At 39.3% G+C, this 27,673-nt stretch overlaps 1 protein-coding gene across 1 annotated transcript in view; it reads right to left on the minus strand.

The window, feature by feature from the left end:
- The window catches only part of CPE (carboxypeptidase E), a 117,923-nt gene that overhangs the window by 36,658 nt on the left and 53,592 nt on the right, over positions 1-27,673 (minus strand). The window contains exons 2-3 of the mRNA XM_021698790.2: positions 2,034-2,230; positions 179-346 (exon numbers count right to left, since the gene is read on the minus strand). Of these exons, the coding sequence (XP_021554465.1) occupies positions 179-346; positions 2,034-2,230 (365 nt within the window). The remainder of the gene's footprint in view (positions 1-178; positions 347-2,033; positions 2,231-27,673) is intronic.

Raw genomic sequence — 27,673 nt, forward strand, 5'->3', positions numbered from 1 at the left:
TCCCGTTCCACCCCCCCCCATTACCCCCTCCCCCATACCAGCCGTGACTTTCTCAGCACCAGGAACTATCCCACAGAAGCTTTAACATTACTGCAACGTCCTCCATTGTGATGAAGCTATTAGAACATACTTCCTTAGGCTAGAGGACAAACCCAAGAAAACTATACATGTTCCCTACCTTTGTGTTTTGATCCACAATCTTCTTCAGATTTTTCAACAAATGATTATTTGGACCACCTTCTTTCTCATTAACATAGACTATCCTATCCAGGTCTGGAAAGTTACGGTTCAAATCTATTCCTTGGGCATTGCTTCGACCCACAAACCAGTCCTTGAGCTCACCAGGCTAAAAAAATCAAGAAGAAAAATAATAAGTTATTTATTATTATTATTGTTACTATCTAGTTAAGGTCTTCATTAATAATTTTTAAAATAATTTATTAGGATTAATTATTTATTTCAACAATAGCCTCTCAAAATTGTATTTTCACTCTCACTGACAAACACATGAAGGTTTCAGGTTTAAAGTATTTATTATGGTTATTTCAAAATATTTTCAATGAATAATAACTTAAATTTTAATAATAATTACATTTAAAAGATAATTATCATCAAACTGCAAAAAAAAAAGAACTATATATATTAGTAACAGATGCCTTTCAAAGCATGCCAGTCTCTATTTGGGTTTAAGTGAAATATTCATTGGCTCTGTAAATCACAGGAATCTATTTTTTAAATATTCAAAAGAATAAATTACTAAAGAAGACTGGAGGTTTAAAATGAGTTTAACATGAATTATGTACATAATAGTAAGATATCTCCCTCTTACAGTCTTCATGAAAAAATATGAGCTCTAGCATCAAAGTTCAAGAGCTTCGTAAGTTGAGAAGTTTCTGTTCAATTTTAAACCCTTCATTTCAGTAACGGTATAATCTGGAAATGTAAGGAATTTCCAAGACATTCAGCTGTATTCCATAATGCGTATTTTCTTGTTTTACTATTAAATTATACATAATCTATGATATAGAGCTAATTCCCATATTCTTGAAGTTATATAAGCTCAGATACCTTAGACTCCAAAGAATAAAATCCATTACAGAAAATAACAGTGATAATCTTTTGTCCATTCTGTCTTACAGATCTGAATATCACCTTAAAATAGTAAACATTTAATTCTCTATGTTATTAGAATTTTTCTAACTTTAGAAATTATATCAATGTTATTTACAGAAGTTCTCTGGGTTTCTTACAATGTCAAACTGTCAGGTCACTGGATTTTTTATTTTTAAGGTAAAAATCAACTCCCTAACTATAAACATACCAATACTCCCAAAAAATAAGGAAATCACTTCACACTGTAGAAAACAACTAATTTCTCCATGCCTGTGCAAACAAAAAGGAAACACATACCATTTATCTTCTCTTAAAGTGTGATTACTGTCCAGCTTCTCTAACAGTTAAAATGTATTAATTTCATTTTACAGGTAGGAGGGGTTTTTGTTGGTGGCGGGGTTTTTTTGTTTTGTTTTGTGTTATTGTTGTTTTGTTTTGTTTTTTTTACTTTACTCATCATCCATAGACAAGAATTAAACACCCGTGAAACATTGATCTGGCCCAAATTTTTCTTCCTTGATGTCAGTAGAGGGCGCTATGACATCACTTCATTCAGAGGCAGCAATGGCATGACTCCTCAACTCTTGGCAGTAGTCTTACTTTTAGCTTTTTAGAAGAAAGGAAATTTACCTAGTCACAAATGTGGGTGAATCAATATGATTTATTTAACAACAAAACAAATCATTAATTAAATACTGACTTCACCAAATTTCTCATTCGCAAACTGCTGAAGAAACTCACCCACCATCCCTTACCTTCTGAACTTTTTTCTTACCGGCAAGTTGAAGAGCGTATCATTTATATCCTCCCCTGCCCTGTCCGTAAGATTCATGTGAGTTCAGCATTACTTACAGATAAGCACACATGTACAAACACAAAATGAAAGGAGCCTGCCCTGCTCTGGGCTGGCTGGAACTCACCTGAGATGCAGCCTTCTCAAAGCCGTCCGGGTTGAGGGAAGGCATGATGTGGATTCGAGTGTTGTGGATCAGCTTAACGATTGTCTCGTTGCCCTTTTGGTATTCGTTGCACAAGTATTGGGCCAGGAAAATGAGCAGTTCCCGTCCAACAGCCTCATTACCGTGCATATTCCCAATGTATTTAAATTCAGGCTCACCTAAAAGACCAAAAATCAATAGTATGGAGACATTTTCTATATCTCTGAATAAAAGACAAATGGCATACAGTTATGAGTATGTTGTATATCTACTAATTTACTACACATAGCTGACAGCTGCTTCTCCCTCCAGAATAGATGCCCAACAAATCTACTTTAAATGTCAAAATATTCCAGGGCACCTGGGTGGCTCAGTCTGTTAAGCGGCTGCCTTTGGCTCAAGTCACCATCCCGCGGTCCCGGAATCGAGCCCGGCGACGGGCTGTCTGCTCGGGGGAAGCCTGCCTCTCCCTCTGCTCCTCCTCCTGGCTCGTGCTCACTCTCTCAAAAAGTCAATAATTTTTTTAAAAAAAAATAATAAAATAATAAAATAAATAAATAAGTAAATGTATGTCAAAATATTCCAAACAATAATAATAATGTATCGCATGCCTTCTATTGATTGAACACCGAACTTCGCATTTTTTCTTATTTAGTGCTCACCAAACATCTAAAAGTAGGTATTATTTTATAATAGCAAACTGAAGTTCAGACTGCTTAAGAGAGTTGACCACAGGGGACGCCTGGGTGGCTCAGTCGGTTAAGCGTCTGCCTTCGGCTCAGGTCATGATCCCAGGGTCCTGGGATCGAGTTCCGCATTGGGCTCCCTGCTCCGCGGGGAGCCTGCTTCTCCCTCTCCCTCTGTCTCTCTCTCTGTCTCTCATGAATAAATAAATAAAATCTTTAAAAAAAAAAAAGAGAGTTGACCACAGTAACACAGCCCATGAAGCCAGGATTCAAACGCTGGTCTTCTCATTTAGTTAAAAGTCTATGCTTCCCCCCCCCCCTTTTTTTAATCCTAGGTATTAAAAGCATGAACTTCTGGAGCCAGACTGCATGGGTTCAAATCCTCGCACCAAGTCTTACTGGCTAGCCTTGAGCAAGTTACTTTGGCTCTCTGTGGCTCTCTTTTCCCACCTATAAAATGAGAGAACTATAAAATTATTCTACCTATAAAATTATTGTAAGAACTAAGCGAAAGAATAAGTATAAATGCTTAGAACAGTGCCTGGCAAATAACAAGTGCTATGTTTTTGCTATAATTATTATTATTGTTATTATTATGTCATATTATCTTATCAGTGTGATGTGCTTTACCACATATAATCTAATTTTCTCTTTACAACAGCCCATTAAAATGGGGAAGACAAATATTTTTATTGTCATTATTGTACAAATGCAGCACCAAGAGGATACATTTTGCTGAAGGGCTCAGAATTCAGACATAAATCACTATTGCCTGTTTCTGCTGCTCTCTGTTACATTTAGGAGTGATAAAATTGCAGAGCATAGCAGCAAATGCTCTTAATTAATCCTGTTGTTCTGCTCTCTTCTGCTTCATCCATCCCCCAGGCCCGATTTCTGCAGCAGAAAGGATTTTCCCACTTACAAAATCACTAGGACTGCTCACCTTTGATAAAAAAAAAATAATAAAAAAAAAAAAACACTGGAATTATTTTTCTCCCGGAAATACATTAATAAGTATCCTTTGCATGAGATTCCTGAGTGTGTGATTTAAATGACTGCTAATCACAGAAAACCGTGTCCTTGTGTGACCTCTCAACCTTCATCTAAACTAATCTTAATCTAAGGATCAGGCAGGAGCAGGATCAGGGCTATTTATATGCCCCTCATTTTTCACTTTGAGGGAAAGTCGCTAATAAAACTGTGCCTAGGGACTTACCCACAAGGTATGTGAGAAGAGATGTTTTCTTTGCTTCTGATTTCAAAAGTCATAATAACCTTCTTCCTGTCTGTCAAACTCAGTGCTTTATACCTTCCCCCTTACTGGATATAAATTTGATTGAGGCGCAGAAGAGAGGGTAGCCGTCCGTTACAAAAGAAAATAGAGATGGAGTAGCCAGAGGAGTATTACAAGCCTATTTTGCAGTTATTTGAGAAGACTACACTGTGGGAGGCAGGCTGGTCCCGCCCCTTACCCAACACAGCTTTGTGTGAGGCTTCAGTCACTCAAAAGAGCTTGGCCCATAACCCATAAGAGTAGATGAACGCACTGAAATTTTGTATTACTTCCCCGGATTTAAAAAATACATATTTAATCATTTAAAAGAGAAATAGCAAACTCATACTCACTTAGCCCCCCAGTGTTTGTTTGGTGGTCACAGTATATTTTGTATTTGAATCTGAATGCTCTCCTGGTTCTGCCACAAATCACACCACTCCCTACTGCTACAAGGCCTGATTTTCAAAGTCAGAAAATTTCCAATATGGTTTTGTTTCTTCAATCTGTAGGAAATTGCTCTCAGAAGCAAATCTCCCCCAAAATGTTTATTATATTTGTGAGGAGATAGTAATAATAGTAACAATAGCAATGCTTTAGTTTGACATGAAGATAGATAGAACTATAAAGGTCATTTTATAGAAGACATTAATATATGGAAATAAAATTCAAGACACGTACGACTTAGCAAAAGAAAAGGCAAGTGTATTTTTATCGTCCTCTGCCTTCTAGAATAAATTAGATTGCTAGATAACGCTCTCACCAGAATACAGAAGAGCTGCACTAAGCCTACTGACGTGTCTTATAAGATGAAGAAGAGTCACAGTGTTGTTGGATGTGTACATGCAAACCTTGGTGTCCAACATTACAGGAGACTCCAAAGCCAACAGCAGCATTCTTAAACTCAAGGAATGTGGGGTCTGGAGGAGGACACAGACATGTGCACGAACTGTGTTCAGCAGTGAGGCAATGATGAAGGAATGTTGGATACATAACCAACCAGCTTCAAGGTTCTAAATTGGAATAGTCCTACCACCCGTATGGCCCTTCTCCGGCCCTTTGCCCTCCCAAAGCCAAATTTCTCTTTTTACAACACAACCCCCATTGGGTCCCCTCTACCTAAAACCCATCAGCTAACCCATCACTTTCCCTCAAAGTGAAAAATGAGGGTCCCCTCTACCTAAAACCCATCCCATTTGCTTTCACCATAAAGGCCAGAATTCTCTACAAGAGCTTTAATTCCCCTGTGGTTCAGCCTGGTCCACCTCCCCTGTCTCCTGAGGCACCTCCTTCACTCCCTGTCTTTCCACCACAGGGCTCTGGCCTGTGACGGATGCTCTTGACTTGTCACACACACACATTTTGCCTTCACGTTCTCCTAATCATGGAACACCATGGTTTCCTCAGAGTACCTTTAGTCTAAGTCCAGTTCTTTTGTTATTTTTAATACCTCAGTGTGAATATATACATTCATCAGCGTGATTGTTTGATCTTCCACCCCAGACTGCATGGTCTATCAGTGTTGGGATGGTATCTACTAGAGCTCACTAGTACATCACTCCTGCCCAAGGGAGAGCCTGAAACACAGCTAGAGCACAATAAATATCGATTAAATAAATTCACGAGTCCATGAATAAATGATTGGTCGTGCTTCTCACTTCCAACCTCCCAGCAGCATGACTGACAGTACAAAGTGTGCCCTTGAGATGCAAGTGCAGCTGTGGGCCCCTGAAAATTTTCTGGCACAGTGAGGGGGGACACACGAATAAACTGAAGGGGACCTGAGGTAGGCTCAGGGAGTCCGTACCCTGGGGGCAATATTTAGAGACCTCAACACTTGTCGCTATATCCGACATTCCCAGGCAGGAATGGAAATTCTTCTTTGGGAATGAAGGCAGCCGTGTTGTGTGAACAGCTGATTTCCCAGGAAGAAGATTAATCTCCATGGTCACAAGAGAACCGCAAAACCTCTAGGCAAGAACTCCCTAGGGCTATTTTTGTTGTAAAGTCTAAACAAAGAGTTCTGAAGAGACTTTGACTGCCGAATCCTTAATTTAGAAACAGATATAAAATGGAAGCCTTCAGACTTTGAATAAGCCTCTCTGTGTCAGTTTACCCTCCATTTATTTAATGAGGACTGACTGCTTTTCCCCAACACTTAATTTTCTTCTCTGCGGCTCTAGAGCTGGAGTTTACAACAGGCTGTGCAACGGATGACGTGTGCATGTCTGTTTACAGTGTCGGCAGAGAACAAATCCCAGGTTTAGCAGCTGTGTCATCTCTCGTAGATTACAGCTCGTAATGCACACGCACCCAGGCGCAAGCTCATCTCTCTCCTAGCAACGGGAGGAAAAGGCAGCAAGAACTACTCTCAGTCCACTTGGGGATGGTTGGTTTTACATTCCTCTTACGCTCTGCACTCACCATCTAATTCATTTTCCTTTTTACACAGTGATTAGCCTGAGTTCCTGATCCTGCACTGAGGCATCATATTTGCGCAGGTGGCCAAACTGCCGATGGCATTGGCTCGGGAAGTACAGTTCCCCTGTTGAATCCATTTTTCCGCAATTTCACATAGCCATCTGTCTTCCAATTACTTCACATGGCACACGATCATCAATCAAGCCACCGTTAAAAGATAATCATCTGACAAACCAAACCCAGCCTGGCTGGGCCGAGTTTCCATCGTTTTCATCTGCGTCACAGAACAATCAATGTACCTGATTGGATTTGTATTCTCATCAGAACTATATAAGAATAACTGATAGGTATTTTAACTGATGGGTATTTTAAAATCAGATCCAAAGCTTTACGGAAGGCAGAAATAAATTCCAAACTGAGGAGGCAAATGATTTTAAGTTCCATACTTGTAACTCTTCATTTGCTCCAATTGTTTATTAATGTGATTTGAAATAACTAAATCACAAAAAGAAAGAAAGAGAGAGAGAGAAAAAAGAAGAAGAAAGGAAGTAGGAAGGAAGAAAAAGGAAGGAAGGAAGAAAGAGAGAGAAAGGAAGAAAGAAAGAAAGAGAGAAAGAAAGAAAAAGAAAGAAAGAAAGAAAGAAAGAAAGAAAGAAAGAAAGAAAGAAAGAAAGAAAGAAAGAAAGAAAGAAAAGGGCTCCTGAGTGGCTCAGTCAGTTATGCATCCCCCTGCTTAGTGGGGAGCCTGCTTCTCCCTTTCCCTCTGGCCCTCCCTCGCCGCTTGTACATGTCCTCTCTCTCAAATAAATAAATAAAATCTTTAAAAAAAAAAAAGAAAAAGAAATTTAAAGAAACATCTATTGCTTCAAAAACAAAACATAACTATTTTACACCCCCAGAAACCCAAACCCTTTGGGCTTAGCACATGGGTGAAGTTTAAAGCTCACAGCAGACTGGCAAAGCCCTCAAATGGTAGGAATTAATGGCCTTTATTAAAGTGACCAGAGAGCCCCTAAAGCAGAAGTTCACAGGCCCAGTAGGGCTGATCCTTAAAAAGAAAAAGAAAAAAAAATAAAATAAAGAGGTAAAAGTAAAAAATAGTAAAAAATTTCCTTCTCACAAAAAGGAAATTTTACTTTCACTACCTTATTTGACCCAAGGGTCAGCCTACCTGTCTCTAATATTTTGTCCTCTTGAAAATAGCTGACAGGCTGACCACTGGGGAGAGGGCTTGATCAGATGATTTGGAAAGCCCTTTCAAATCTTAGAGTCAATTATTCAATGACCTCGATATGGGAAAAAAGGAGCTGAGAGCAAATATCGAATGGAAAATGAGATAAATGTGAAAATAGGTTGTAAGCTGTGAAACTCTAGGTAAGAAGTGTAGCATCATTATTTAGAAAAAAGTAAGTAGGTTGAGGGTATTTTAACAAAGAATTTGATTATAGTAACAGAACCTTTCCATCTTTCATTCTGTAAATAGAGATGAAACTCCTACTGAGATGAATCTATTCTTCCTCCAACATCAAATTATTGCCAAAATATAAGTCCACTAACTCATTCAAAAGGTATACTTCACTCACTGATTTCACAGTTCTTCGAGCTGGTGACAATTTCAAAATACATGTTCCCGGTACATGTAATATACTAAACACATTGCTGAATAACTAGAGCATCCAAAAATAAAACCCTATTTCTCAAAAATATCATGGCAAATTATGCACCTCACTAAAGATTTTGAGAAAGAGACATATAAATAGCTATCCAAGCAGCACAATGACTGAACAGATTTGATTTACAAATGGCTATGCAAGCAAGTTGGAAACATCTCTGGAACAGATGGGCCTTTCCATCAATGATCTCCCTCTCTCAGTGGTAAGCCTGGGGTTAAGACATTAGTGCTACTAATTGTTTCCACTTGTTTGACATTCTAACATATTAGAGCTTGTAAATCACTCTTGCAGAATGAACCCTGCAAGTTTCTGAAAACTTGTCAATAAATACGTCATTAATTGGCTCATGTTTTAGCATATTTTAGCAGCCTAAAATGCTGAGTGTATTCCTAAAAGAAATCCAAATCTCCAAGGGCCAAATAAATAATAGAAGAGGGTGGGTACAGATATGAAAATAGATTCTTCTACAGAAGAGATGAAGAGAGAATAAAGAGAAGAAAAAAAACAAGGAAAGGCAAAAGAATAAAAAACAGTTGCAGAAGACAATACAAAGTGTAGAAGATTATATTACCCCCTCTTGCTTCCTTCATAGTCATATTTTAAAATAACTAAATTTACACGGCATCTTGAAAGTAAAATCTCACTTCATCTGATTTTTAATGGGCAGCCAACACAGAATACATTACAGAATTATTCTGCAGAGACGCATTCCAGAATTCTTTTTCAAAATATTAATTATGCATTAGCCATAACGTATCATTTTAAAGTCCTCTTCCAAATGACATCCAGCGTGTATCTAGTAAGATCCTAATTGAAGAAAGAGGAATAAACAAAAATGCAGAAGGTATTTCTAACCTTGCAAGTCTATAAAAACAATGTCAGAGTTCCAATATCAATGAATACCTTTAATTTTTTTTCATTAAGATATTCGTTTTTACACAAGTATCCTAGAAACTTTTTACAAATACCCACATACGATGATGAACGTGTAAACGTTTAACAACCAGCTCTGAACTGCTGGCCAATTTCCATGGTGCAAATGCGCCCACTATGGCCAATGTGAAGTTATCAATGTGAGGTCAGTCAGCTCACAAATTTCCGGAAAATTAAAAATAGGTCTCATAAGCCAGTACAAGCCTACTCCAACACACCACCGCACATGAAGAGCAGTTATTTGAAATATGTAGCTTCTGGTTTCTCCACATGTTCTCCAGAAGGTGAATCTGAGGTCTACGGAATCTGAAGGATTTTCAAACACGTTATGAAAAGTATAATCAGGCTAGGCTATACTGTGCTGCCTTTCTTTATGTTTCATTTCATGCAGTAAGAATTAAAAGAGGTTTGTTTGGGGTTTTTTTTCTTGTATTGCGATAGAGCTGTTTTCCAAAGCACTGCACCATTATCCATCCATTCTAGGGGGGAGGAAAGGAAGAGAGGGGTAGGGAATTTTTCTTTTGGCTGAGTGAATTATTCTAGCAGTTACCTATTAACTGGATTACATCACCTTTTCTCTAAAGCTAATTATAATAAATCAATGAAAAAAATTTTACTTTAACTTATTAAGAAGTTTTTCTAAAATATTTATCATTTCAGGTATTCAAAATTCCTTCTGTTCTTCTTATCGTCTTGACCTACAAGGCTATCTTTGCGATGAAAAAGGCATTATAATTTCTGTGCCCATTCCCAGAAATTCATAGTTTAAAAATCACAGAAATGGGTTACTTAAAATTAGTAACATGAAACATTTGACAGCTAATACCCAAGAAGAGGCTGCCTACAAAAGCCTTAGAGTCAGAAAAACCTTTGACTTGTTTAAGAGCATCGTGACATGAACACGGAATAAGTTTTAATATAGAAATCAGATAAGGCAGAGATCATTTTAATGATGTAGTTTCATGATTTGAAATCTTTCTGTAGATACGAATCACCAGGGAAGACAGAATTATTTTTAAAATACTCTAATAGCTATAGATCACATCAAATGGTTATCAGAATGCCTTTGTGCAAATATTTACTGAAGATGGATTCTGGACCTTAAAGCATCTTTTAAAAGTATTAATTTTATTTTAGATAACTCTCTTAGAAGACTCTTAAAACGAGAAGTCGTTAGTATTGCTACCACCAGTATTTGGATCCCATAAAATAAAATGTAAAGATAAATACATCTAAGAGGCCAAGAACAGAACAGAGTTAAATGAACTGGCATCAGAAGAGGGGGAAAGAAACCAAGAATGGACCTGGTTTCTGACACATGATTATGATTCAGCCTTTGCTGGCTCTCTCGTTACCATATTTGGTTGTGACTGGTATGTTAGTCTGGGAAAATAATGCCCATGAGGAGTCATGTCGTAGCTCGGGAAGAGAAGTTTAGGTGCCGCAACAGCTTCCCAGAGGTGGTTGTGTGAGGAAGGGTTTGGCTGATTCTGCAAAACTCCAGAGGACAAAACTAGAATCCTGACTAGAAGGTCCAGAGAGAGAGCGCTTAGCACAGCCGAAGAACAAACTTTCTTTCAGCGCAAGCTGTTGAAAGCCAAAACAGCTGTTGTGAAGTCATCAACTCCCCTAGAAGGCACAGAGGTATCTCGAAGCCTCGCTGTATAGATACTCGACTGGATGACCTCAAACATCCTACCATTCCATAGATACAGAGCCTGATAGCTTTTCTTTGACAAACTGTTGGTATTCAACTTCTAAACTTGCCCTGTACAAATCATAGCTCTCAATAAATGTTAGCTGACAGTTTTGACAGTTCTCTGGAGCAAAGAGGAAATGGTAGACCATCATACTGAACTAAGGCATGATTACAACAAGTAAAGGAAAAACACAAGTTCCTATCCACCAATCACCACTCTGTGCCCAAGACAAAACAGCCCATCTTACTCCAAAAGGTGAATAGATGAGAGGAGTGAAAGTGATGACATCAGAACCTACGTGGGTGGAAAACGTCAAGTATTTCTAGCAGACACAGATGAATGGAGAAAAACTTCGGTTTGCTAAGAAGCAGGTGAGGTGGTAGCAATACTAACGACCTGAAACAACATCAGCGATGGCAAAACTTAGTTGAATATTCCAATCTCTTCCCAGAAACTCCTTGGAACTTTCTTTTTCATTCTCTCAGGAAAAAGATAACTGAAAAGTCAAACCGATTTGTCAAAACATCTTCAGGACACTATTCTCTCAACATCATTCTCTCAACATCTGAGATGCTAGTCTCAGAAGTGGTGGGCAATATAAAAGAATCTTTTCCAGGAGAGTAGAGGGAAAAATGGAGTCTCCCAGGTCTTTCTGCATGACTCAGAACCTTAGAAATTCTAGCCCGTACGAGCTGGTGATGATCCCCTTGTGGGAGGACTGGGTCCTCTTTCAGTCTCCCGCCAGGAGATTATTCTATGCTGGGGCATGCGTGAAGTATCCTCTTTTGTTCAATGGCATTAAAGAAAACTGTGCTGACTTACTGCTCTCTAGGTCAGGATCAATTGTGGGCTTCTTACAAATACAGATTTCTGAGCTCCATTCCCAAAGATCATACTTCAAAAGGTCTGAGAAAGGGCATGAGCACCTGTATTACTTTTTTTTTTTTTTTTTTTAAGACCGAGGGTTGGTTCTGATGCCTTTCTGGGATTGAGAAAGAATGATTTGGGAGTAGGTACAGGGAAAGTCCAGTGATGGGGAGGATTTCAATGATGCCAGCAGACAGGTAGGAATTCCAGTGGCCAAGGGTCAGTGGGATACAGATGAGAAGGGTGATAGTTCTTAATTTATGAGACATTGGCTTTTTTGAGAATTTGATTTAAAGGAAAATATGAGTTCTCTTCCCTCACATTTGCAAAAGAAAATCCACAAAATTATGCAAAGAGATCTTACAGACTTAAGGAACCTTATACTAGACATTTAGAAGTCAGAATCTGGAAATAGAGAAATCACAACCACCATAAATAGCAACATCCATTTCTTACATCCTCTTGTTTCCTGATCCAGATGAATGGACTATTCCATGCCCTTCCTTATTGCAAATGGAACACAATAGCATGGCAGCAATAGAGAAAGAAAGTCAGGGGAGTGGGGAGCATAAGCTTAGATAAGACAGTCTTGGGTTTGAATTTCAACTCTAACATCGTATATCTAACCTTTTGCAAATAACTTCTTCCCCAAGCGTCAGGATTCTTTTCCATATAAAGTGGCTCACTAAAACCTCTTCTGTTGTGTTGTTGAGAAGATTAAATGAGAAAATATACAGATGAGACATTCTCTGCCAAGCCCAACAACTAGTAGATAACCAATAAATGGTTGCCCATGACTCATGCTGTTAACATAATATGAACAATCCTCCATACTGGAAACATATAGAAGCTAGAAGCTTCCAACAATAATATTGGGTGATCTTGAATCTTTCAAAGTGTTTGGAAAATTAACCAATCCTTCCAGGAGTATAGATAAAAATATCAGCCTAGTGTTGACCCATCCCATATGGCAGGCTCCTCAGACTTGGATGTGCATCCGAATCACCTGAAGATCCTGTTAAAATGCAAATTCCAATTCATCAGATCTGGAGTGGGGCCTGAGAGCCTGAAACTCTAATGAGCCCCAGGGGATACCTGGTGCTGGTCTGTGGACCACTGTGAGCATAGAAAGATTATTTGGAACCTCCAAAATCAAGAGTGGGGGATGGAGAGAAAGAGAAAGAGCAAGACACTGACTTTCAAATAATAAACAAAGACTCTTTAGAAACTTAAGTGCTTTTTCTTAATGTTGGCTTACTCCAAACAACTTGAGTGCCCACCCTGCCAAAGGCACCCAGCATAATTCTGGAAACCACTACATGGTCTCAGGCCTAAGATGCACTGTAAATGCTAAACTGCATGGACAAAGAAGTATCTGCTAATGTAAACTGAACCCAATGTTAGATGCAAGAGGATGGTAGAATATTATGGTGCTTATTGATACATCCCTTTAATGCTCCAGAACTATTCAGGTCACAGGAAAGTATATTGCTCTTCTCAATTTTAAATTCAGTATTTAAATTTTAAAAATACATTAAAGAATTATGCACATTTCCACATTTTTAATGTAGTTATGAATAAATTATGAATAATCAGGGATTCTTATAGGCTATGTATTATCATATTTTGTTTATAATTCTCTCACTAAAGTACTTTCAAGATTTTTACTTATTGCAACTATTCTAATTTTATCTCCCACTCCATCTCAACCATCTTCAGCTAGTCTTTTATTTATTTCTTTGGGGACTAAGATAAGAACTTCAGGGATTTTTCTTCTTCTTCTTTTTTTTTTTTTTTTTTTTTGCAATGAAGAGGAGGAGGTAGTACAATGAAGGACAAAATCTCATACAAGGACAAGTAGGGCAACTAAAGAGATATGCATAGCCCCCAACAAAAACTAGAGATTCCTGATCTTATAATACATTTTATTAATTTGTATTAGTATTTCACCTGATCCTTCCCTTAGGGATTTTTTTAGGGGGTGGGGGCAGAGGGAGAGGGAGAGAGAGTCTTAAGGAAGCTCAACATCCAGCACGGAGCCCAACATGGGGCTCTGTCTCACAACCCTGAGATCATGACCTGAGCCAAAATCAAAATTTGGACACTTAACGGACCGAGCCACCCCAGCACCCCTCCCCTAAGGATTCTTTAAGGTTAGCTTAAATATTATACAAGCATTCTAAAGTAAAAATAATATTGAAATGTTTTACTAAAATAAAACTACCTGGCTTCAATGAAAAACTAAAGACAGTTAATAAATATTAACTAATTATCTTCAATTTCATGTGTCCCAAGTAAATAATATCTACAATCCCAAAACATCAACATAAAATATTATGTTGAACCTTGTCATTTTTCTTGCTAATAAGTTCATGATTATTTAAAGTTATTTAAGATTCTGTATTTGGATGGTTTGAGATATCTTGTCCAAAACATTCTTATTAAACATTTCTCAGGAACAAAATAAAGGGCTACCTGTTTTTAAAACTAAGGGTAAAAATCATCATGTATATCAAAAGTTGCCATTTAAAAATGATTTCTAACTGCTTAACAGCTCAGAAAAAGATAAATAACTGTATCCCAAGCCCAGCAAGAGAAGAATTTCTTTTCTGGTAAGGTAATTAAAATACAAAATAACAAGCCAAAAAAATCTCTCATGAAATTGCATGACACCAAAACAAACAAAAACTTGGGGCGCCTGGGTGGCTCAGTCGTTAAGCGTCTGCCTTTGGCTCAGGTCATGATCCCAGGGTCCTGGGATCGAGCCCCGCATCGGGCTCCCTGCTCTGCGGGAAGCCTGCTTCTCTCTCTCCCACTCCCCCTGCTTGTGTTCCCTCTCTCGCTGTGTCTCTCTCTGTCAAATAAATAAATAAAATCTTAAAAAAAAAAAAACTTTTACAGCTCTGTTTACACAATTTCATCACATATCTCAACTTTGAGGTAGGAAATAAGTTATTTTCTTCATATATCCGCTACTCTCTTTTTATCACTCACCAATCACTTTCTTGTCTTCACACTCACTTCTCTGACCTATGGATGGGCTCATCCCCACAACACATAAAATATGAAACAACATACCCAAAAGAGCAACAAGGACAGTCATGAAAATTAACAAACAGAAGTCACAAAAAGAATTAGATCCCTCCTTAAATAAACTGGTATTCTCTTTTTTTTTTTTTAAGATTTATTTATTTATTTAAGAGAGAGAGAGAGAGAGACAGAACAGGCAGAAAGGGCAGAGGGAGAGGAAGAATCTCAAGCAGACTCTGTGCTGAGCGTGGAGCCCAATGTGGGGCTCAATCCCATGACCCTGAGATCATGACCTGAGCTGAAATCCAGAGTCTGATGCTTAACCTACTGCACTACCCAGGCGCCCCAAACTGGTATTCTTTCTTTTTTTTTTTTTAAAGATTTTATTTATTTATTTATTTGACAGAGAGAGACAGCGAGAGAGGGAACACAAGCAAGGGGAGTGGGGGAGGGAGAAGCAGGCTCCCCGCTGAGCAGAGAGCCCGATGCAGGGCTTGATCCCAGGACCCTGGGATCATCTGAGCTGAAGGCAGATGCTTAACCACTGAGCACCCAAGCGCCCCTAAACTGGTATTCTTGAAAACAAAATGGGAACTCATCATTTCTGGTGTCACACACGAACACATTAACATACATGGCAATGTTCAAATGTTCACTAACATCTTTCTCACCTTATCCTTCTTTAACCTCATGGTACACACGTAGGCATTACCATTTTGACATTGGTAAGCACAGACTAATCATGTCACAACTACACCATCTTATTAGACCTAGAATCTGAAGGTTGGTGATGTTAACAATGGTCTGCATGTATTAAGGGTTTACCCTGTAGAAGGGGCTGTTCCAAGGGCTTTCTGCTTATTAATTCATCACACACACACACACACCCCTATGAGATAAGAACTATTTTCATCTACATTTTACAGAGGAAGAAACCAAGGGCGTTGGGAATCTAAATAATGTCCTCAATATCACACAATTTACTAATAGCAGTGCTGGGATTCAACACCCTTGACCTACCACCACAGCCAAATTATTTAACTCTCCTGCTACCCGCCTCACTTAATCAAGTTTTGATATTCCATTCTGCTTTGCCCTGAATATCCAAATTTTAGTTTACCAATATGCACTAATCCACTGAACAGCAGATGAAAGATCAAAAATGTCTTAGTGTGGCAGCCCATTGTTAGGTGTGGTAGAGTAAAGGGGTCAGTTAGGAACGGTGATAGGGCACCCAGTAATAAATGAGGTTGGGTCTTTGTTTATTCTTTGTTAGTTCCTACCAGGGCCAGAGGCAGCAGTGTCTCCTTCTTATGGCTCCCTTTCCCAGACAGAAGTAAGGTATTTCCTGTCCCACACATCGGAAGATGCAGCTATGGTATGGCCTATAAGAAAGAGATAGTTGTTCACTGTAGCACTATTCACAATAACTAAGATGTGGAAACAAGGTAAGTGAACACTGACAGATGAATGGATAAAGAAAATGTGGTATACACATACAATGGAACATTATTCGGCCTTCAGAAGGCAGGAAGTCCCGCAATATGTGACGGCATGGATAAATCTCAAGGACATTATGCTAAGTGAAATAAGCCAATCTCAGACAGACAAATATTGCATGATCCCACCGGTATATACACGGTATCCAAAATGGTCTAACTGAATAGAAGCAAAGAGGAGAACTGTGGTTGCCAGGGCAAGGGTGGGGGAAATGGGGAGCTGCCCATCAATGTGTATAAAATTTCAATTATGCAAAATGAGTACATTCTAGAGCTCTATTGTCCAACACAGTATCTGGAGTGAACAATACTGTACACTTAAAAATCTGCTAAGAGGATAGGTCTCATGTTGTGTTCTTACACAATAATAAAGACAAAAAGCAAAGTAACTAAAGAATGTCATCCAATTGTCCACAACAAAGACCTCGTTCTTCAGTCGTTACCACCATCCTGTAATTCATGTGGATGGTGCAGCTGAACACTAGTGCAGCCCAAGATGAATCCCTCTATTCTCCAAATATGACTGGGGGGCGGGGAGGAATGCAATGAGGGTAGGAAGAGTGGATATGGCTGGGGTAGCAGGACCTCTGTGGGAAGTAGAGTTGACAAGTATAACAAAGAATAGCAGTGGCCACAACGGCTGTTCCCCATCTTCCCCGCTTGGCTATCATCACCTCCCATACTCCACCTCAATCAGCAGCTATGTCTTTTTCTAACTAGGCTCAAACCCCAATGGGCGGCCAACTTAAGAAGATGCAGTCGCTCTCCCTAGTGGTTCAACGTGCAAGCTCTGGAGTCAGACTGGATATCTGTCTGCGTTCCATCATTTACCAGCCATCAGGCTCGGGCAAGTTCTTAACTCTCTGTACCTCCATTTCCTCAACTTGGATGTGGGCATGACAAAAATACCTACTCCACGGGATTCTTAGGAGGATTACATTTTTAAAATCTATTAAAAGTATTTAGATGAGCGGCTTGCGTGTTGTAAATGTCCAAAAAGGTTAGCTACTTGATCATGATGACAGTGACGATGAGGGAAGAGGAAAGAGAAGGCAGAGAAGGAAAAGGAAAAACCACTCAGAAAATGCTCTTTGCTCTAATTTTTGTCCTGACTTCTACACAGAAGACTTTTTCAATGACTCTGACTTACTCCTCCTCATAATTGCTGGAGAGCGCTTGACGTGCAGTGTGGCAAGTGCGGCTGAGAACAGGATTTCTAACTATACTTAATTGTAATTAAATTTAATAGCTGTATGTTGAACAGCACAGGACTAACTCCTTATTTTTTTTTTCTCTGTTACAATCCAGAAACCTAATTTGACTCTTTTGTGTGAATTCCCGGTATGTTAAGTATATTTACATGGCAAAAAGACAAGTTTGAAGAATGTCAGAAGGAAATTCAGAAGCAGTACTGTGGACCACCAGCACAATTCCATTTTGGAATGAAACTATTTTGGAATAAAATAGTTCTATGTTGAAATAAAAACTCATTATTTTGTTATAGAAAAAAAAAAAACTTTCCTTAGGTGGGAAAGTTTTAGAAGGTTCTGCCAAACCAGAAACGTGATTTAAATAATGAGAATTTACAAAACAAAAAAAAATGCTATATTTTATATATATTTTTTAAAGATTTATTTATTTGAGAGAGAGAGAGAGTACATGAGAGGGGGGAGGGTCAGAGGGAGAAGCAGGCTCCTCGCTGAGCAGGGAGCCTGATGCGGGACTCGATCCCAGGACTCTGGGATCATGACCTGAGCCGAAGGCAGTCGCTTAACCAACTGAGCCACCCAGGCGCCCAAAAATGCTATATTTTATACAAAATATGGAATGCATTCCTTACTCCCCTCTTTTAGCCGGAGGGATGATAGAGCTTGATTAGAACCATGTACAAAAGTCACTTCGAATGCATCTGCATACACAACCTGAGGCAGCAGCAAGAGAATTGAAGCAGCGGTGGTCATTTTTGGTTTCGTCAAAATGCCTATGGGTCCTCAACCATAACCCATGGCCTGCAGCCAAGGACGAAAGGCAAACCCAAAATTTTGAGTGGACTTAGACCCAAAGGAAAATTAAAAAGATCTGTAAAGGAAGCACCAATATGATGGGTTAAGTGATTGGGAGTGACTGAAACCAGGATCTCATGGAAAATGCCCGCCCTGAAAGTTTTAATTATTGGTTCTAGACTGCTACCTGGAAAACAAGCTAGTGAGTCTAGGCAGCTGGCTTGAGAGTGCCCTGAAAACTCAAGTACCACACTGGTCTGCTCCAGAGGCAGGCGTGGACAGCACGTTCAAATGATGGCATCATTCGTTAGCAAAACGGGGCTGAGTCGTTGTGACGTCCTATGTCACAGATAAAGTCCCCCAAGTGCTGTCAATCAGGTCTCTCCAGGGGCTCAGGATATATATGAGCCCCCTCTTCTCCAAGTTGCTTCAGTTCTCCAGATACACAATACTCATAAGTTTCTTTACACTATTCGAGCCATTAAAAACAATTTCACCATTCATCAGATCACCAACCAAATCAGGACTCTTGAGAGTGTAAGGATCCCAGCAATTAATTACTCCAGAAAAACAGTCATAAACTGGGCCACCGTGAACAAGCCAGGTCACGTGATCACCTTTGGAATCCTGGTAACAGATTTGCCGACATCTGCATTAGGAGAGGGGCATGGCTCAATCACTCCAGGTTTGCAGCCAAAAGATGTTTCAGCACATGCATCTCCCCTAGTTTGTTTCCCTTGGGATGTGTCTTTGTACTGATGAATTTTCCATCCAGCGATATCTGCAGTCCCTTTAATGGAACAGTATTTTATATTCTTTTTTTATGGTTGAGATTAAACTGTTGGGGCTGCATTTTTAAGATTTATGTCATACTGACATTTGCTGATGCTGTCCATGAGATAAGAAGCACCATAGCCTTTCTGGGAACCAAGAGGTCCCAATCTCAGAGGGAATTTTCAAGCGCCAATTAGCCAGTGCTTCTTAAGGTTTCACATGACACTGAGGAAAGCCCTCCCAGGCAAATACTTCCCCATTTGAGAAATAGGGGCAGAGGTGGTAGTCTCTTGTGCACTCCTTGGAATTCTCCCAGCTCTGATGCTCATGTTTACTAAGGGCTGTGGGTTATCACGACACCATAAGGGAATGCAACTGGGAGAGTAGGAAGAGGATATCTTATAAGTGGATAAGGCTTAAAGTATATAAATTATTATGGACACTTACTGTTGTTCATTCCCTCATGCCCATATGAATCATGAAATCAGTGACATTTCCCAAAACCCTGACAGTCATACCATCGCTCCAGAAACTGTATCTTGGGAGGGGCATGGCAGTAGCTGGGGGAATTCTGAAACAAATGCTTGGTTCATTTCTGCTATAAGTGAATATCTTGGTAACCTTCCATTTGCCAACATCTGCATTATGAGAGGGGCGCGGCTCAAACTGATCTGACTTCTGGATAAGAGACAAGGTTATTTTCTATAATGACAAAGATTAACTTTAAAACCACCATTCTTCCTGCCTCCCAGGGATTCAGCAATGTCAAAAACACTGAACCTGGGCGCCTGGGTGGCTCAGTTGGTTAAGCGACTGCCTTCGGCTCAGGTCATGATCCTGGAGTCCCTGGATCGAGTCCCGCATCGGGCTCCCTGCTCGGCAGGGAGTCTGCTTCTCCCTCTGACCCTCCTCCCTCTCATGCTCTCTGTATCTCATTCTCTCTGTCTCAAATAAATAAATAAAATCTTTAAAAAAAAAAAAAAAAAAAAAAAAACACTGAACCTTTCTGGCTAAAGACGTCAGAGCATGAGAGATTGTTGAAAATTTGGAGAGGATACACGGAGAGTGAAAATAGAAAAAACAAACACACACACACACACACACAGTGTTTTTAGCAGGAAAAACTAAAGAAAATAAGAAAGGCTAATGTGGAAGTGTTATGTGAAGCTATGTAACAGCATAATTGTATTATGTAAAAGATAAGCTTTGAGCAAAGGTATTTAAATCTAAAAATTCTAGAAAGCAGAGAAACGAACTGCATTTTGCTCATTCATCAAGCTATAAGCTAATCTGGGGAATGGTTTCACTCTCATTATTCTACCAGTTCCCACCTCTTCAATGCTTTTTTTTTTTTTTTTAAGATTTTATTTATTTATTTTAGAGAGAGACAGAGACAGCACAAAGCGGGAGGGGCAGAGGGAGATGGAGAGAGAGAATCTCAAGTAGACTCCACGCTGAGTAGGGAGCCCAACTGGGGTTGGATCCCAGGACTCTGAGATCATGACCTGAGCCGAAACCAAGAGTCAGAAGCTTAAGAGACTAAGCCACCCAGGTGCCTTCCAACACTCTTTTGTCTAGAACACTGACATGTACAACTTAAGAAAGCTGCTCCCCTTTACTAATCAGATGGCTGCCCCAATCTCTTGGTATATAGAAAGTTCTACCAGGAACTATAAAAATATATTCTCATTAATAACGGTACCCTTTGTTGGTAGTCTCTCTGAATTTTTTGTAAGAGTGAGAAATATAGCATAAACCTCCTGTCACACGGAGACATAAAAGTTCGAAACTGAAGTAAATCTTGAAAGTGTCATGAGTCACATTAAAAAAAAAAATTGCTTCAGCAGACTTCTGCCACAACATATTGTTCCTTCTGTGTGAATAAGTTGGCAACAGAGAACACAGATGGCTCCTCCATGAATAATTTATTTCTAACAATTTAACTAGGAAATGAATTCCTCTTGACTTATAAATCAGAATGATGAACAACAAAGACATGGTCTACTATCCCTCCCCCAGTTAATTCCATGTTTGCTTCCTCATCTTCTACCTTATCCATTTCCCTTTTCACAAGTTCTGTTGCCTTACCAAATTTTAAACTTGCCTCAACCCAAGTCTACCTTCTGGCAATTACCAGACAACAGGTATTTATGGTGTTATTTGGGGTTTGGGGTTTGGGCTTTTGTTTTTGGTTTTGGCGGGGCTGATTTTGTTGTTGTTGTTCATATTGGGTTTGTTGGATGATTGGTTAGTTTTTTCAAACATAAAGCTAGACTCTTTATCCAAAAACACCTTTTATGAACCAGGAAATGAAATGTTCCTCATTATTCCCTTTTTTCTAAATCAGAATTATAAGAGCCAGATTCTCCGAAGGCTTAAGCCTCTTCCTGACTCCCAGTCAGACATCTTTAAAAATTACACACACTCTTTTATCTTTTTTTAAAGATTTTATTTATTTACTTGACAGAGAGAGACACAGCGAGAGAGGGAACACAAGCAGGGGTAGTGGGAGACGGAGAAGCAGGCTTCCCGCAGAGCAGGGAGCCCGATGTGGGGCTCGATCCCAGGACCCCGGGATCACGACCAGAGCCAAAGGCAGATGCTTAATGACTGAGCCACCCAGGCATCCAGAAAATTACACACACTCTTTTAAAATACCAGGACGCATGTTAATCAGGAGGGCCTTGCCCAAAATCTGCCCAGCATTAAAGGGACCAGTCTTCACATTGTAGGTCAGTCTAAGGATCCCCACCTCTGCTTCTGGCTGGTGGTGCTCATCCTTTGAGCAAGCACTCCTTGAAACTCTATCAGGAACTGTGTCTTCCATGAGTTTCAAGAAACCCAAAATCAGTTCCATAAATTGCCCCCATTGCAGCCACTGGCATGAAACTTTACAGTTCTTTTTTTTTTTTTAAGATTTTATTTATTTATTTGACAGAGAGAGACACAGTGAGATAGGGAACACAAGCAGGGGGAGTGGGAGAAGGAGACACAGGCTTCCCTGAAGAGCAGGGAGCCCGATGCGGGGCTCGATCCCAGGACCCTGGGATCATGACCTGAGCCGAAGGCAGACGCTTAACGACTGAGCCACCCAGGCATCCCTATTTTATCTTTTTAAAACCATATTTATTTTAGTGACTTTGTAACACTAATGTTTGAAATTGCCTGTTCAAATTATCCATTTGTCTTCCGCAATAGACTATAGGGTGCATGGGAGCAGGGGTTAGGACAGTTGTATTCACTATTAGGACCCGGCACAGTGACCATCATTAAAGAAAATGCTCAATAGATATATGCTGATAAAATGATCAATAGAGGAGGGAACGTGATGCAGCATAACTGTGCCTCAAATAAAGAATAGATGCCCAATTATTTCCCCTTCTCCTTCCTCAGAGGCTTTTTTTTTTTTTTGTACTTCCATATATACCTGTTGCTTTGTCTACACCAAAATGGCCTCCCTAACCTGAGGACTAGTGTCTGGAGGAGACATGTACCGCAAAACAACCCCCCACCCCGCCACATAGATCCAATTACCGAACTTTGCCAATATTTCTTATATCTATTCCCTTCTGAATACTCTTCCATTCACTATCCTCATCATCCCTCACTAAGTCTATTAAAATAGTCTGGTAAGGTGACTTCCTACCAGACCTGACCCTCCCCTCATTCATCTTCCACACAAGTGATCTGAAATGTACATCGCGCTGTCCTTCCCCTAACTAAGCTCCTTTAAAATCTCCTTAACCCTCACAGGATAGAGTTCAAATTATTTTGTATTTGAACTTAATCTAAACTCTAGGTAGCTTATGTTGATGCCCAACGTCTGGCCCTCATCCACCCCTTCCAGCCTCTCTCTGACTCAACCTTCACCCTCAAGCAACATTAAATCATTCGTGGCTCATCATATACACTTCGCTCTATCACATCTCCATATGTGTGCACATTATGTTCCGTCTGGCCAGATATCTCATTCCCCACTCTCTCATCCAAAAGCTCTTACTCAGACTTCAAGATTCAGCTCAGATGTTAGCTCCTCCAGAAAACCTTGCTTAAATTCTCTCCATACCCCACTCCCTGCTTCCAGACTGGCTATTTGCCTTTCCTCCCATGATACCCAATGCATGATGACATTATAGTAAGTCTTACAATGTCTTGAATTCATGTCTTCTATTAAACACAATGACTTCAAGAGCCACAACAGTGCTCTCTATTTATATCTTCAGGATCTAGCAGACTGCCTGAATTATTATTTAACAAGCATTGACAAACAGGGTTTCACTTTAATCCTCCTCCCATCTCCTGTCCCTTAGAAAATAATAAGCTCAAGTGCAGGGAGATTGGCAAAATAGAGCCAATTCACTCAGGATCCAGCCCCTCAATAAAGATCCCTAAAAAATGTTACTGAAATGGTGTCTAAAATGGACATCTGACCCAATTACGAATTTTTGTGGGAACTTATCCTTCTAAGAGAAGTGCCTATCTGAGAAAGGAGACAACACAGAGAAGAGCATTCCCCTTAACCAAGTGCTTGAAATCTTACTTTCTCTCTGATCCAACCATGCCTGAAGCCAGGTCTATTCTACAGTTTGTCATTTCTGTAAACCAATATATTCTCTTTTTCCCTGGAGTTGAGCTGTCTGTCACTTGCTATGAGAATCTCTGTACAGTGTCCAACTTAAATTACCACTTGAGATATCAAAGTTCCAAAACCAGACCAATTTTGAATACAAAAATAATAAAGAATAGTAACTAGTGAAGGTTAAAATTCTTCTGTATGTCAAAATTAAGGGTTTTTTTTTTTAATCCCTGAATTTCTTCATAAAACACTTCAGTTGAGGTAAAAAAAAAAAAAAAAAGACCATTAAATAAATTATTAAAATCCATTTCAGGGGCACCTGGGTGGCTCAGTCATTAAGCATATGATTTTGGCTCAGGTCATGATCCCAGGGTCCTGGGATCGAGCCCCACATTGGGCTCCCTGCTCAGTGAGAAGCCTGCTTCTCCCTCTCCCACTCCCCCTGTTTGTGTTCCCTCTCTCACTGTGTCTCTCTCTGTCAAATAAATAAATAAAATCTTTTTTAAAAAAATCCGTTTCACATTGGACTCTCTCTAAAATAGACTAAATAAGAAATTGGCTGGTCCTTGGAAAACTCTGGCCCAATAATAACGTAATGTTATTCTTTAAATGTGTTTTGATAGGAAACAGACTAAATGTCTAGGGGCATTTTAAGCAGAGCAAAGGCATCACACACTAACTTGAGGAAAAACTGTTTGATGGTAGAGCTTTAAAGGTAATGTTACATAATGATACAAAACTCCCAAATACAAGGTGAAGTCTTTCATGATGCCAAGAATTAGAGGCATCTTTGGTGGCAGGGTCTGTAGAGGCCATTGGTTTAAGGTCCATCTCTGACCTCCATCCACAGATGGGTAGGGGTCTGGACTGGAAGTTGAGGGGGGCCTCTCACCCTCAGCTTAAGAAAGTGAACTGTCCTAAGGTTCTCATCGGCAGCCAGGGCAGCCATCCCCAACTGGAGAACAGACATGACGGGAGAAAGTCTGTTATTGAGGCAGCAGGCATGAGAGAGGTCCCTAGTGGAGGATGAGCCCTTGGGACATGTGAAAGTTCAGACCCAGAATCAGCTTTATGTGGTGACCATGCCATCCAACTTGGCACATAGGACTGACCACAGATAGTGGTAGAGGGCACACCCTTCCCAAATGTGGTTCACACTGAACAAAGTAGTTGAATTGGCTTTACTCAGAATGCAAGTTGGCAGTTGTTAGAATATTGGTCAACTGCAGAAAAATAAAAGATAGCAATTTTTATACACAAGCCTATAGCACACGTTAAAAGAAACAAGTAGAAAAAAAAACTTATTTTTTTTGCTACTCTATATCCATTTATTTATTTTATTTTATTATGTTATGTTAATCACCATACATTACATCATTAGTTTTTGATGTAGTGTTCCATGATTCATTGTTTGCATATAACACCCAGTGCTCCATTCAATACATGCCCTCTTTAATACCCATCACCAGGCTAACCCATCCCCCCACCCCCTCCCCTCTAGAACCCTCAGTTTGTTTCTCAGAGTCCATAGTCTCGGGAAATTGGAGGGGGAGATGAAAAAAAAAAAAAACTTATTATATTCACATAGTGCTCTTCAATTTATGGAGTGTGTTTTATATATTATTCTGCCAAAAAGTCTTTGGAACAATCTAGATCAGGGCTTAGCAAACAACAGTCCATGGTGTGTTTTTGGGAAATAAAGTTTTATGGGAAAAAGCCACACCTATTCACTTATATATTGTCTACAGCAGCTTTTGCACTACCACAGGACTAAGAATAATTATTATCTGGTCCTTTAGAAGAAAAGGCAAACGAGACCATTAGAGGAATGAAAGTGACCCAAATTGAATATTAGCTACCTCTCTTTAGGACTGACTAGTCGATTTCTGTTCCTCGGACATTCTGTTTTGGACAAATTGAGTTTAAACTACCTATAAGAAATTAAAGTTAAGATATATTATGCTGGAGTTCAGAGAGAAGTCCCAGCTGGGGTTAGACATGCAGTCTTCACTTTGCATGGATCCAATATGCATGAATATAGGCCACACCGTTTAGCTAAATAACACCAGTCCCCCAGCAACATGGTTCACATTTCAGTTACCAGGGCATATTAGGTGTGAGTGTTTGCAGAAAATACAAATGTCACTGCTAACCCTTCTGTCTACAAATCACTCCTTAAAATAACAGATGTGCATCATGATGACTGACCAATCATGTCATTTCTTTTAAACTTTGTTAGTGATTGGTCACTGCACATCTGTCATTCTGTTTATGCCCAGACAGCAAAGCATATAGTTGTGTTGCCTTTTTATCTCTCAGTGATAGAACATACGACTTTTCACAAACTGGATAATTAAAAGAGGGAATTGGCCAACAAAGATGAAATTGCACCAAAGACACAAAAAGTAATAATGTAGGAAGTAAAATTCAAATTGAACTCCAATGGAGTTGTTTTTTTTTTAAGATTTATTTATTTATTTGAGAGAGAGAGAGCGTGTGCACATGCACGAGTGGGGGGGCATGCAGAGGGAGAGAGAGAAGCAGACTGAGCTGAGCGTGGAGCCCAACACGGGGCTCAATCTCATAACCCTGAGATCATGACCTGAACTGAAATCAAGAGTCAGACACTCAACTGACTGAGCCACCCAGGCACCCCTGAACTCCAATGGAGTTCTGGAAGAAATAGCTAATAGTGGGAATATTGACAATGTTACCATCTGAGAGACTCTAGATATGCAGCCAGAGGAACTTAGTGAAGGGAAACTTATCAAAATAAGTGAGGAAAGTGGTTGTGAGGAAAAGGATAAAGATGTCTCAGAGGAAGTGATGCTGGCAAAAAACAACTTTAAAGGAACTTTCGGAGACATTTTACAACATTGAAAGTGCAAAGAATAAAATGTTGGAAGCTCATCCAAACCCAGAAAGCAGTACTACAATTTACTGAGGCATTGAAAAGATGTTCATTCTGTAAGGTAAGTTATACAAGGAGAAGCCTTCTCCCTTGCTAGGAGAAGAAGCAAGCAAGCACTGTTCAAACTACTCTTGATCCATTTTTTACAAAGAAATAGAACACTAATTCTCAATATTTCTATAATTTTCAGTTACAGTGTACTAAATAATATTAAGCTTACTATTTTGCATTTCCCTATATATTTATAGTCAGAAGTAAGAGTTTTTCATGTCTTAACAAAAAATTTCAAAGACTGTGACTTGTCCCTTTTATTATGAAGATTGCTTTGCATGCTTTCAGTTGGCACAGTCATTTTTATGATCCTACACTCCCATGCACAGTGAAAAATGCTTGTGTATTATAATATCATCTGCATAAAAGTGGCATCTAAAACCACGAGACTATATGAGACCTACTTAGAAAAATGTCTTTTCAACTGTAAGTTGTAACTCATTGAGTGGGTAGTGAAATCAAGTTAGTGGGTGTGAAGAGGACTTCTAATTAAATAGAAAAGATTGGGAGAAAGAATGCATCAAAATGTGTTGTTTTTCAAGGACTTTGATTCAGTGTGTGTGTGTGTGTGTGTGTGTACCCAGCAATGCTCTACAATGTGTTTTTTACTGTATAGGGATCAAAATAAGTTTGAAAGTTACTGACCTAGGAAATGTGTGCAAACAAAAAGATCAAGGACAAAGTCCTAGAGTTTTCTAAGTATTTAAGTTTGGGAAGTGGAGAGAAAACTATAAAATGGGTAGAGAAGAATCAGCCATTAGGGGGAGAGGAGTACTATGAAACCACCAAGTCCTAGAAACCAAGTAAAAAAGTGTCTGTTTTTTAAAAAGAAAGGAATGACCAATGAAGTCAATTGCTAATCCAGTTACTCTTATACTTAGCTATGTGGGTGGGCACTGATGATCTTGACAGTGATGGAGATGGTAACCTTCAATGGAGTTGTAGGAACAAAAACTTACTTGGAATTTATTCAAAAGAGCAAGGAGAATGAAGGTGGACAGACAAAAGTTTTGCAGTAAAATGGCACAGACTGCTATTTAAAATTTGTGAGGAACATGATATCAAAATGAATAAATGTCAGCACACATAATATCACATATGTATAAAATATGTTCAAATTTATTATTATTTTTTGCTCCCCTTCTACACCTTTTATGAATCATAAACCTAAAAGGGCACATGAAAGGTTATAGTCTTTGTATTCCCAAAACTTTCAGGGATTGTT

This window comes from Neomonachus schauinslandi, chromosome 2, assembly GCF_002201575.2.
Source record: "Neomonachus schauinslandi chromosome 2, ASM220157v2, whole genome shotgun sequence".
Classification (NCBI taxonomy): Eukaryota; Metazoa; Chordata; class Mammalia; order Carnivora; family Phocidae; genus Neomonachus; species Neomonachus schauinslandi.